We start from the raw sequence: 14,174 nt of genomic DNA, 5'->3' as shown, positions 1-14,174 counted from the left end.
CTGCAAACTTGGGGTGGAAACGTTCTGCTTGCAAGTCTGCTCTCACTTCCGATGCTGGAGTAGCAATACTGATGACACCCCCATACAACTCACCCCATGCCTGCTAGCCTCTTCAATGTAAACATGTGACATTATCAATGCATTATGTCTGTACTCGTTAACTAAACGATAGTATCTCTTCTATATTTCTTAGTTCCACCATTTACAAAGTTATTGCTTTTTTTTAAAGTGCTTTGCTGAAATAAACACAACAAAATACAGAAAAACAGTTGTATAGATGGGTAGGCAAGACTTTGACAATGCTTTTTATTCTCATTATCCTCCCATGAGCTCAGAGTTTGATCAGATCCTTTCATTGGATGGAGCTGTTCCTGGTGAGGAGGACGAGAGGTTTGATGAGGTGGCAGATGGCACATTGGATGATGGTCCGACTACAGCTGCCTATAACCCCTTCCATGCTCATGACGAGCTCAGTTCGTCATGGCATATACCTCTCAGGTGCTCATGACGAGCTGAGCTAGTCATGACCACACCAGTTTTCATTACTGTCCAGCACAGCAGGAGGAACTCTCACGCAACGATGAGGCTAAGGGTGGAAGCCTAGGTCTCTTGTGACCATACGAATGCAGGTACATGTTGAGCATCAGACGAGATTCCATTTTTTCCTGAAAGGCCTTCAGATGAGGGTAGCTGTTAAGGCACTCCGGGGCAACCGCCAGGAGATTTTGGATGACATCCAGAAGATTGTAATCAGCAAAAGAGATCTGTGCAGAGTAAAAGACATCCAAGTTATGAATCGATCACTCAAGGGATAAGAGAGAGTAAGAGGGGATCAGCAAAAGCAACGTTTACAGAGAAGATAGAGAAGAGAAGGAATCCCCCTGTGTAACCAGAGTGAACGACAAGAGGAAAAGCAAAGGAGATCTGTTTATTTGTTAACATTGCCCTCAAAACAATCACTGGATAAGCGACCACTCTGGGCTCAGGGAAGGTGGAGAAAATTATCAAAAAAGCCAGGCCTTGCAAGTCAGGCGAATGAGCAGTGGTGAAAGTTTCTTTCTAATATGTAGAGTCAGAGTACACATAATCTAGGTCTGAGCACCACAAATCTGTGCACTTTGCAGTTTCTTGAGGGAATGCCAGAAGCATAAGATCAGCTGAAGGGTTTAGTCAGGTGGCACTTGTTGAGGTTCTATCTGAGGCTCTAGAGGGTTACGCCAAAGAGACAGAATCAGACAGAATCTTGTACCGGGAGTCAGGGCATTGACTATCTAATGTGGGAGACCAAATCAATGTTGTGAAGCCTGAAGATCAAATGCTGCGATCATGCTGCCTGAAAATTCAGCAATCCACCATACAAGGCCTAGTGTAATCAATTGTTCAACTGGTTACATCTCAGAAAATTCCTTTATGTGAATTCCAGGACAAAATGCAGGGAATCATTTGCAGCTGCCAAACGAATCCCCCATCCTTAATAAATTACTTGATGCGGGGAGGATCTGTCCAGAGGAGAAGACAAAGAGATGGAAGAATAACCCCACAAAGGAAAAAAAGAGAAAGGAAAAACACTTTGGAAAAGGTGGCTCGAAAACACAGAAGATGAAGGAATCACAAAGGGACAAAAGTGAGTAACAGGAAAAGTAAAGAGGGCGTGTCCGAAGAAGACACGGAGAAAAAGGAGTCAGCAAGGGATAAGAGTGAGTGGTAGGCACTCGGGAACTGTACTAAGAACGGCACAGAGTAGGCAGGTAGAAACGTTAAGAAAATAAGATATTCTGAAAGAGAACACCAAGGGTGTGAAGCAGCAGCCAAGAGAGAAGGGAGTTGAGGAGAAAGGAAGAGTGATACAGCCAAGGATACCTGTTTGGAGGAGAAGAAACGGCGGAGATGAAGGAACTTTCAATAGTCCACAAAGGCATTAGGGGGGGAATCACAGACATAATATATAGGGAAACAATATTGTTTGACAAAAATGTTGTGTCACTATACTTATAATGGTAGGTACAAAAATAAAAAATCAATTCACACTAACATCATACAAAAACATAGAAAAATATAGTTCTATATATACACATATATAGTTTAAAGTAGTAAACCTTACATATTTTAATATACAACTTTAAGATAATGTAAAATAAATACTAATAACTTGTAATACTATATAAAATATTAACTTATAAAAACATGCCTTTATATATATACATATATTTAAACACTATATATATATATAGATACACACACACACACACAATGCAATATCATTAAAATATTTATATTTTTCACAATATTACATTTTTGTCGTCTATTGAATTTTGTTATGAAAAGCATATGCATATTTAGATGTGTATAACTATACATACACACACACCTATCTATTTAATGATATACATATCTAAATATATACTTAAATAAAAAATTTAAATTAATAATTCAATTACAATAATCTCCGGAAAGTCATCAACATCTCCTTCGAGACAGCAACCTTCCTGGAGAGCTGAAAGCTCGCCGAGATCAACACCTTACTCAAGAAACCCAAGGCGTACCCCAAGGACCTCAAGAACTTCTGGCCCATCTCCTGCTCCCGGCGAAAGTCATCGAGAAGACAGTCAACAAACAACTGACCCACTACCTCGAGGAGAACTGCATCCTGGACCCTTCCCAATCCGGGTTCCGCAGCAACCACAGCACCGAAACTGCCCTCATCGCCGCCACCGATGACATCAGGACTCTGCTAGACAACGGATAAACAGCAGCCCTTCTAGACCTGTCTGCCGCCTTCAACACGGTCTGCCACCACACACTACAAACATGCCTCCCCAACACCGGGATCCAAGAGAAGGCCCTGGACTGGACCACCTCCTTCCCCACCGGCAGAACATAGAGAATCCACCTTCCCCCCCTTCCACTCCAAAGCCACCGAGATCACCTGCGGCGTACCCAAAGGCTCAGCCCTCAGCCCAACGCTGTTCAACATCTACATGGCACCACTCGCCTACTTCGCCCGACCTCTACATCATCTCCTATGCAGATGACACCAAGCTGATCCTCTGCCTCATCAAAGACCCCCACATCACCAAAACTAACCTCCACGAAGGAATAAAGGCCGTAGCCGAATGGATGAGGAACAGCCGACTGAAGCTGAACTCGGACAAGACGGAGGTCCTCATCCTCGGATCCACCCTCTCATCCTGGGACGACTCCTGGTGGCCGACCGCACTGGGAGCAGCCCCAATACCCACCGACCACGCACGCAAGCTAGAGGTCATCCTCAACTCCACCCTCTCCATGACTAAACAGGTCAACGCCGCCTCTTCCTCATGCTTCAACACCCTCCGCATGCTTTGCAGGATCTACAAGTGGATCCCAACCGAAACAAGAAGAACGGTCACTCAGGCCCTCGTCAACAGCAGACTGGCCTATGCAAACGCCCTCTACGAAGGAGCCTCGGCCAAACTCCTGAGGCGAGGCGGCTACAACGCATCCAGAACGCCTCTGCACGCCTGATCCTCGACATCCCTCGCCGCAGCCACATCACACCCCACCTGCGAGACCTACACTGGCTCCCCGTCAACAAAAGGATAACCTTCAAGCTCCTCACCCACGCACACAAAGCACTCCACAACACCGGACCAGCGTACCTCAACAGACGACTCAGCTTCTACACCCCCACCCGCCAGCTCTGCTCTGCTCCGCCAACCTCGCCTTTGCAACAGTCCCCCGCTTCCGAAGAGCAACCTCTGGAAGCAGATCGTTCTCCCACCTCGCCGCCAAGACCTGGAACGCCCTCCCAGCCCACCTACAGCAGACCCAAGACCTGCTGACCTTCAGAAGACTCCTCAAGACCCCGCTTTTCGAGCAGTAGCGGCATCCCTCTACGCCCAGCGCTTTGAGACCCTCACAAGTGTGAAGTGCACTTTACAAATGTCATGATTGATTGACAAAACATTAAATATATTATCAAATAAATAAAACAAAAAAATGAAACCAAAAAAGACATTTATAAAAATATGAAAATTAGAAACAAATATAAATAAATAATATAAAATAAAAAATAAAAATGATAAAACATTATTTATTAGTATTAGGAAAAGTATTGGCGTCTGAAAATATTGGATACACTATTCCCACTCTAGTTTATGCAACAACAGTGAAAGTGCAGAGTTTATAGGGTAACATGTATTATTCCCACTCTATACAGCACAACAGTAGGAAAAGTGTTGCATTTCGGAGGTGTTAGATTTGCTATTCCAACTCCAAAAAGCATAACAGTAGGGAAAGATTATGACTTCAGAGGGATCAGATTTACTATTCCCACTCCAGTCTGCAACAGTAGGGAAAGTGTTGGACTTCGGAGGGGTTAGATTTACTATTCCTGCTCCAATCTAAGCAACCAACAAGTTGCTTATCCTCGGTAACGGCTTATCTAGTAGTGGCTATATTTAGCCGCAGATTCCTCATCTTTGAATATACCAGGCATCAGACTGGATCCGGAAGATTTTTCATGAGCAGTACTCGTGCGCGCTGGTAGGTGGTGTTGTTCGGCTCTGCATGCGTCGTTGGCAGCGTCTGTGTCAGAAATGATGTCCACAGCACCTTTATAGGAGCCACCTAGGCATGCTGACGTCCGTTTATTTCACAGCTTTACACTCCAGAAGCGCAGACCCATGAACGACAACGACTACTGGTATGAAAAGCTAGGACCTTGAAAGGTATTAGCCATGTCCCTAGAAATCAGTCCGCAGAGAGGATGGGTGAGTCGGTAAATAATCTGAGGCTAGATATAGACTTTTCCAGATAAGGCGTTACCAATTCTAATTAATTTGTTCACCTGATAGAGTCGCCTAGCAGCAGGTTCTTTTACCTTTGAATAGATAAACACCTAGGATACCCAAACAATACATCCCCGGAGGTGGGTCTGCAGAAGAATTTCACACAAGGAAGTCCTGCAGGACCAAACAGGCAAAGTTCCCATCTCTACAGATCTGACTGTCCAGACAGTAATGTTTTTTGAACGTTTGCAGGAAAGTCCATGTTGCTGCCTTGCAGATGTCCAGGACCGGATTTCCACGTGCTAACGCAGTAGTCGCAGCATTAGCTCTGGTGGAATGAGCTCGCAAACCTTCAGGAGGTTGTTTCTTCGCAAGTGCTTCTCAGATTTTGATACCCATCTAAAGATGGTCCGCTTCTGAACATCCTAACCCTTCTTCACACCAACATACCCCGCGAAGAGTTGGTCATCCACCCGGAACTGTTGTGTGCTGTCATGGTAGAGTTACAACACTCTTTATGGGTCCAGATGGAGGAGTCGCTCCTCTTCTTTGGAGGGATTTGGAGGAGCTTAAAAGGTAGGATGGGTGACCGATGGACCTACATGAAATGAAGTGACCACTTTCGGTAAAATGGTGGCCCTCTCACAAAGCACCATTTTTCCCACAATGGCTGAGAGGTAAGGCAGCTTAGATGACAAAGCCTGCAGCTCACTCACTCTATGGGCAGATGTAATCACCAGAAGAAAGGCTGTTCTGATTGTCAGACGCCTTAGGGGACAATTATAGCAAGGCTCATAAGGAGCACACATAAAAGAAAAGTTAAAACCAGATTAAGGTCCCACTAAGGCATAATAAATGGTGAAGGAGGGCAAAGATGGACAAGACCTTTTAAAAACCTATGTACAATAGGGGACTTAAACTAGGGTTGCTCAGGCAGCTGCAAAAAGGCAAAACGAGCAGATAGATAACTCTTAAGAGCAAGACTTCAGAAAGGTGATCAATGTATTTTCCTGCACACCATCCAACAATTTTTTCCAATGCAGGCATAAACCGTCTTGGTGGAGGGATGCCTAACTGCCAAGATGACATTACAGACTTCGAGAGAAAGGTCAAAGGGTGTCAACTGTCACAGCTCAATCCACATAAACGTAGCTGGAGAGTGGACAGGTTTGGGTGGAGAACCCTCCCCTGCTGCTGTGACAAAGGAATTTCTGAAGAAGGGGCAGCGTGATTGGCAGATTGAAGGCCACGCTCAGTAGCTCGGGATACCAGACTCTCCATGCCCAGTCCGGAGCCACAAGGATGACTTGGGCGCGATTCCTCCTGATCTTCTGAAAGGCATACAGGAGGCATGAGCTCCATTTGAGAGGAAAAGCTTCTCCAAGTGAGAGCCACCATGGAAACTGAACGTAAACATAGCACATTCTACACAGAGGCAAATAGATTTAACCAAGGCTCTCGCCACTGCTGAAAGAGACCTTGCGCCACCTCCGACTGGAGATGCCATTCATGATCTGCTAGGCCTTCGGTGGCAGAGTTCCTCTGCTATGGTGTTCACAGAGCCTGCCAGGTGCTAAACCAGCAGGGATATGCCCTTATTTTCCAGATGTGTCCAGAGGCGAACGTATCCTTGGCACAAATCCACCACACCCTGTTTTATGCAGTGCCACATGGCGGCGTTATTGTCCATGAACACTTGTACAAGCCTTCTCTTGATGGAGGGCAGGAAGGCTTCCTATGCCAGTCAAATGGCATGGAGCTCCAGCAGGTTGATGTGGAGCTCAGATTCCACCAGAGACCTGAATCCTGCGATCTCCCCCTCTCCCAGATGGCTGCTGCATCCCATGTTTGACGCATCTGTCACTACTGGGAGATCTGGTTGGGAAAGGGAGAGGAGTCTGTTTCTGACTCAATCACAGTTGTTAGCCACCACTGCAGATCTTCCACTGCTCCCTCCGAGATCCGGACCATGTCGAAGAGATGTCCCAGAAGTTGCGCCCACTGGAACATCAGGTCCCACTGCAGAGCCTGCATATACCACCTGGCATGAGTCACAAGCAGGATGCAGGAGGCCATGAGACCCAGCACACTCACCGAAACCAAGGATAGTGGCTAAAACATAGCCTGAATATCCTGGACCCATCAATCCGGGGGATAAGCCCAAAACTGCACAGTGTCCAGTCAAGCTCCGAAGAAAGGGAACACTTGAGAGGGAGTCAGGTGTGACTTTGTCTACTTGATAGTGAACCCCAGCAAATGCAGGAGGTTTGCCGCAGTCTAGAAGTGGGAGACAACAGCCTGGGGCGAGCCTGCCTACAACAGTCAGTCGTCGAGATAGGGGAAGATTGGTAACCCGGATTTCCGCAGGTGAGCTGCAACCAAAGCCATCACTTTGGTGAACACCCAAGGGGCACTGGTAAGGCCAAAAGGGAGCACGGTGAACTGAAAATGCTAGTGACCTACCATAAACCACCGATAGCGCAGGTGGGCAGGCAGGACGGGGATGCAGAAGTAGGCTTCCTGAAAGTCCAAGGCTACCATCCAGTCTCCTGGGTCCAGGGCAGACAAGACCTGAGCAACCGTGAGTATTTTGGATTTCTCCATCTTGAGAAAGAACTTGAGGGCCTACAGATCTAGAATATGATGAAGGCCTTTTTCCTTTTTTGTGAACCAGAAAGTAGCAGGAATAGCAACCACACCCTTCTTCTGGCACCTGAACTCTCTCGAAGGCTCCCTTGACCAAGAGAGTCAGGACTTTCTTGCGGAGAAGGGACAGATGATCCTCCATCAGCCGGTCGTGAGATGATGGCATGGAGGGAGTGGTCGTGACTAAGGGGAGGGAGTAGCCCCTTTGGACTATCTGCAAAACCCACTTGTCCGAAAAACTGGACTGCCCAACTGGATGCCCTTGGTAGCAATGGGGCAGATTAGGAACGTTTGGAGGCTTTACCTGACCAGGGGGAGGTGTGAACACCTCCACCCAGGAAAGGCATGATTCTTGACCTCAGAGTGTGCAGGCACTGTCTGGTGGTAGCAGGCTGGCTAAGGCTAGTTGGTGACCACACTAAGGGTTGGTAGGTTTCAGGGGACCTCTCTAAGGAGTCCACTGTGTGCAATATTTAATAATTACACCACTGAAATCAGTGCGGTTTACTATAAAAAGATATTTGGAATCAAATATCCCATAGTTCAGTGGACCCATCATATTGCTGGGGAAGCTAGTAATGATGAGTGTCCAGCCCATGTACTCACTTTGGATTCCCTGGGCACTTACAATATCCCGGAATCGACAAGGATATTGCAGGGGTGTATCTGCTCATGCAGATACACCCTCACAGCAGATATAGTGCAACCTGCCTTACAGCTAAGGCCTTCCAGAGAGATATCCTAACTATACCCCATGCAGTGTCTGTGGCCATGGTACACAGGGATGTGTGCCATGTGACCTCTTCAGTTTTGTCAGCACCAAGACACGCCGGCTGATGTGGCAGTGTGCATGTGCTTTGTGAGGGGTCCCTTATGGTAGCAGAATTTGTGCTGCAGCCCTTAGGGACCCTCTCCAGTCATAAGTCCCTTGGTACCCAGGGTACCTTTTACTAGGGGCTTATATGTGAGCTGAAGTTGTACCAATTGTGGAAGCAATAGGTACAGTTTAGGGAAGGAGCTCTGGTACAGGTAACTTAGTTGGCAGAGGCCCTGTGCACTTCCTGATGAAATTACATAATTTTCCTGGCAAAACATTGGGGCTAACCATGTCCAAAGGAGGCACTTTCCTACACAACCTATATTGAGAAAGAAAAAAAAAAGATAACAGTAACACAATATAAATATATATACTAAAACACATTAAAATAATTTTAAAACAATATTTTTACAACTATATCTTTAAAACGATACTAACAATATTCATAAAAACAATGTTAATTACTAAATATATTTTTGCATTACAGTACTTGTGTCACAATATTTTTTTCTGATATTTGTAACTAATGATTTTTACAACTCAATATTTTGTCCGAACACCATTTGGGCAAAGGAAAAGGGGAAGGCAAAGAGAATTTATCAGGAGATGAAGATTGCGGAGAAGAAATTGTCAACGGGAAAAGAGAGAGATGGAAAGCATTAACAAACAGAGCTACCATCTACTTCCAACCCTCTTCCCCTGAGCTCTTCGGTTCCAGGTTCCTTACAGTCAGATGTGAGGTTAGACCATGTACACTATAAGCCAAGTCTGTCTCTGCCGCTGTATGAATCAGTCCTCTTCGTGTAGTGTGAAGGTCCAACCTCACCGACCATATACATTACAGATCACTAAGCCACTAGGTCTCTGTTCCCATAATGCATTGTGAGGGACAGAGTCCATGGGCCCGCACACTGCAAGTCTCCAGCACTGTGGTTTTCCAAAGCCTAACCTCTTTTTTTACCTGCAGTACATTATCACCCCTCCAGAGGGCAGTCATGCTACTCACCGTGCTGCCAACGAGGAATCCAGACGAGTTCTGGGAGAGAAGCCGCTCAAAAGGCCTCAGCTCATTGGGCAGATTTTCCAAGTACTTCTCCTTGCCAGTTTCCTGTATCGAAATAAATAAACCAAACATTGACAAACCCAAAATGTATGGCTTATTTATAGTGCATGCACACATAGACACCCAATATAGAGGCGTTTAGTCATGTATAATGCATGCATATATGTGCTGACTGCTATGAACACCGAACAGCAGTCCTGCATATACATACAGGCAGAAAACATACAGGTATTCAGCCAATGAGGCATCTGTGCAAAGAAACCAACATGCATACAGGTAATCATGCAACTAAACCAGCAAGCACAGAGACACCATTATACACCGAACACACATATATAAAGCCATGTTCAATACCCAACATACATACATATAGGCACTTATGTACATGGGCAAACATACTTTCAGGTAGCCATGCACATAGGCCTCCACAAAACAGATACTCCTCTGATATTGACCAAAAATGTTACCCATGCATTCAGACCTAAAGATTTACAAGCACACAACTGCATGCAACCACCGATGTGCATACACAAAACACAGACAAGCATCCACTTATGTGACAATCTACAAAGGCACACATGCACCGGTGACATTATACAGAAAAATACACACGTTATAACAACAAAATCAACAAAAAATGTATCAGCACTCATGCACCCTGACCCACACGCTCAACGGAACCAATGCAAACAGACGAACAGACATACAGGAACACACTCGGCAACTCTGGGCATTAAGCTTGCCTCATCTCTACAACGGCCCCCCACAGACGCCAGGGATGCCTGGTTTCACCTTGGCGATACCCAGAAAGGGACCATCTCACAGGGAAAACCAGGACGGGTTTCCCAGTGGTCTTCAGCGCCAGGATACTCCATGGAGTCGCAGTGCGCTTTACAAGTACACCCACATTTACATTTACATGTACAAAGGCCACTGGCCATACAGGTACTCATGCAAATAGACCAGCAGACACTCGCCTGACATTCTGGCACAATAATAAACAGAAATACAGACATCCATTACCATGGATAGTCATTCACATCACTTCTCAGACACTGATCAACAGTCTTACCCACACATGGAGACCTAAATACTTACCAGAGCACATTTAACTGCAGTTACCAGGGTGCACAAAACACAGAGGCATACATGTATGCAGCAACCCACCATGGTACACAAACACGCACAGTCACAAAAATTGCAGCTAATACCAGACATACAAGTCTACATGGAACACAAGAGGGATGGACCAATAAACTAGTTGAAGAAGAAGGCAGTGACCACCAAACGAAGAGGTAGGAAAACGGATGAACAGTTGGATGCATAATTTGTGGCAGAGCGATGCATTCTTCTTTACACTGCAGAGGAACTCTCAATGGAGGTGGGGAAAGAAGTGGGGTGCAGATACTCCGGTCATTCCTTCCCTTCCTTTTGAGGAATCACTAATAGGGGATAGTGGTTGAATTTACCATCCGTCAGTGCAATTATTAGAACGAGTACCATTGCTCTGTGTTAGACCGGTCAGCCCTAGGGAGGTCTTACCCCGTTTTATTCGCCCTTTTTGGCTTGTTTTTTCACCATCTTTTTTGTTGGACCTAGGTCTCTGGGCGCCTTAGCACCTGCACCTCAGCACTGATTGGCAGTGGTATCTCCCAACAACATGGCTGCCACAACCATCCTGCTACTGCGGAGTGGCCTTTTTAGACACGCACTAGTAGTCAGGAGCAGGCCGGGACATTAGGATGCAGTAACACTGCCATCCCGTCTTTTTAGCCCATAGCCTAGAATGTGGAAGCTCCTGGAACCTTCCGGAATAGGGGAGGGGTTACACTTTTCCGCCTTCAGAGAGTGGTCACCTGACCTAGGGGTATAAGGGGAAAGGAGGGAAACCTGCCTGTCAGTTGGGGCACCACTGGACCTGGGGGAACCTCTGCAGGAGTTTAGGTGGTTGGGCCTAGGGGAGGAACCTACACCACTGGAACTGACTGGGCCGAGGCACTGCTTTCTACGTTAGGTGAGGGACTCTGCCAGCCCACTGATCTGGTCCAGCGTTGGGGAACCCAGGGAACCACCTCCAGTGAGCCAAGGGAAACCATCCTACCTCTGAGCCACCAACTCAACCCCCCTTCTTCCCCCTCCCAAGAAACTACCAAAGAAGGGCGCTGAAACCACCAGGCGCCGCAAGTAAGTACCTACCTGCTGTGAGGACTGCTGGGGGGGGGAAATCAACCAGGTAACAGCGTTGCACCATCCAAGCGCTTCCCTGACAGAACTGTGCCCCCCTGCGCTCTCCTGCATGAGCTGTCTTGCCCTGGACTGCCCAGAACGGTTTCCCGCCAGACTCGCTGTCGCCCCCAAGCGCTGTAAGCTCTCGGCGCTGTCCGGCCCTAGACACTGCTGTGCCCTTCGAAGCGCTATTGCCCAGTGGCACCGCTGTAGGAGAATGCCTTTGTGCCCGTGGAAACGCTGTTGCCCCTCAGAGCGCTGGACTGTTAAAAGAGCTATTGCCCCTCATCGCCACTGGAGACTGCATGGGTGTTAAAGCGTTGTGTCTTTGAGGCGCTACTGGCTCACCTCACCGCTGCGGCTTTAGGGCCTCATCCAGAAACTGCTGTGAATGCCAAGTCACCGTCGCGGCCCGGCACCTACTCAGGGAGGTGCCCGCTGCTGCTTGTGTCCCCACTGCGGCCCCCGGAGCAAAGAGAGGGCCGCTGCGGTAGTATTGCAGGCCGTGCTAGGCCCGACATGCATCGCGGTAGCAGGGGAGGCCACGCTGGGCCTGGGTTGTGTCATTGGCCGTGCCCCCCTCTGTGTCATGCACCGATTGGCCCGTGGCGAAGCCTACGTAGGAAAGAGCCTCTGATTAGCTCTTGAGGTCCGACACCCGCGGAAGCTGCCCTGCCATTGGACGAGGCGGCCGCGTCTCTTCACTGCCGCGTCCTGACTGTTCCCGCGGCCGAAGGAGCTATCGAGAGGCCCGGGACCGGTCCAACGTCAGCGCGGGGCTCACCGGAGGGTAAGAGCCCTCCCACCAACCAGCACCAGCCCCGGGCAGCTGCAACATCGCAAGGGGGCCCAAGTACCGGCGAGGGGGCTCCCAAGTCGGAGTGAAACGCCCCCCCCTTCGCCCCGCGCGCAGGACGCCGCAAGAGCCTCCTCAGAGGCTGAAAAGCAAGGTAACCAACCCGGGGAGGATGGCGGAAGACGGTAGTGAAAGCGGGGCCTCTAGTGAACAGAGAGGCAACCCTGTGACCACCCCTCCCCTTAGGGAACTGTAGTTGGGCCCAGTTGGCCCCAGTTAACCTGATAAAGGCCTGGAGTAAGGAGGTACAGTGAATTAAGGCCTTCTGAATTGGGCTTATGTACTGCCTTGGATCCTGTTGTACTGGGCCTAAGTTAATCACTTTTCTGGGAACTGATCACTCCAGTGTGGCCCAAGTTTGGAAATGTTACGCTTCATACTGTGGTGCCATCATTGCTTATGTTGAACTATACCCATGATTCCCTTGCACAGGGAATGTTCTATATTGCATAGGAAATGTTCTTTATTGAAGCTGTTCCTATGAAATGTTGTTGTAATGGACATGCATATGACCGATGTTACTGCCTAGCCTGTCCTAAATAGTAGCAAGGCATTTATAAAAATGTTGCCTGTTGTTTGAAGGAATGCTCAGTACCTGAATGACGTGTCTAACTCAGCAGTGAGTTACCTACCTGAATCTTGTTCTACACCTCTATCTGGTGTGGTGTCATTTTATTGCGTGTGTTTCCCTGTCTCCGTGTGAGTGTGTGCTGCACTTCTGCTTAACACCTAGCAGTATGGTGCCTTCCCGCTCGCGGCAAGCTACCGAAGTGGATCTGGTGATTCCAGTTCTAACTCTCTGCTGCCCCTTTAACTAATCAACCAGTAAAAAAAACAACAGTTTCAGCAGTTTACTTACTCCAGGTCAAATCAGCTCTTTGCCACTGTATAATAAAACAAGTGAGAAAGCAGTGCAATCGTTGAGAGCATGAAAACCAACCTAAGCAAGTTTCATCTCCATTCTAAAACATTGAATTTAAAATGTCTAAGTTGATAATTTCACTATTATAGATGTTTTGCATTCATAACACTGAATTTCAGAAGTCAAATGTCCTGATTTCAAAGCCTAATCAGCAGCATCCATGCAGAACTGATGGAGAGAGGCGGGAGACAGACACTGCAATCCCTAGAAGCACACTCCTAGTCAGCGTATTCACTCGATCAACAGGGCACACTTTTATTCAGTGTATTTACTCAGAGCTAGGCAGCACACACTCCTAGTCAGCGTATTCACTCAGAGATAAGAAGTGCACACTCCTTTTCAGCGCGTTCACGCGGAGATAAGCAGTGCACACTCCTAGCCAGCGCGTTCACTCGGAGATAAGCAGTGCACATTCCTTTTCAGCATATTCACTCGGAGATAAGCAGCACACAACCCTGGTCAGTGTACTCACTCTGAGATAAGCAGTGCACACTCCTAGTCAGCGTATTCACTCAGAGATAAGAAGTGCACACTCCTTTTCAGCGCATTCACTCGGAGATAAGCAGTGCACACTCCTTTTCAGCGTATTCACTCAGAGATAAGCAGCACACAACCCTGGTCAGTGTACTCACTCTGAGATAAGCAGTGCACACTCCTAGTCAGCGCATTCACTGAGAGATAAGCAGCGCACACTCCTAGTCACCGCATTCACTCAGAGATAAGCAGTGCACACTCCTAGTCAGAGTATTCACTCAGGGATAAGCAGCACACAACCCTGGTCAGTGTATTCACTCGGAGATAAGCAGCGCACACTCCTAGTCAGCGCATTCACTGAGAGATAAGCAGTGCACACTCCTCTTCAGCGCATTCACTCA

General features: G+C 47.6%; 1 protein-coding gene across 1 annotated transcript in view; it reads right to left on the bottom strand.

Annotated features, from left to right (window-relative positions):
* Nucleotides 1-285: 285 nt before the first annotated feature.
* LOC147736635 (glutathione S-transferase P 1-like) overlaps nt 286-14,174 on the bottom strand; it is a 136,491-nt gene continuing 122,602 nt past the window's right edge. The window contains exons 6-7 of the mRNA XM_086953408.1: nt 9,239-9,340; nt 286-764 (exon numbers count right to left, since the gene is read on the bottom strand). Coding sequence (XP_086809534.1) covers nt 543-764; nt 9,239-9,340 — 324 coding nt within the window. The 3' untranslated portion in view covers nt 286-542. The remainder of the gene's footprint in view (nt 765-9,238; nt 9,341-14,174) is intronic.

This window comes from Lissotriton vulgaris, chromosome 1_2 (assembly GCF_964263255.1).
Source record: "Lissotriton vulgaris chromosome 1_2, aLisVul1.2, whole genome shotgun sequence".
NCBI lineage: Eukaryota > Metazoa > Chordata > Amphibia > Caudata > Salamandridae > Lissotriton > Lissotriton vulgaris.
The sequence above is the reverse complement of the archived record's forward strand: the minus strand, read 5'-3'. Positions and strand labels throughout refer to the sequence as shown.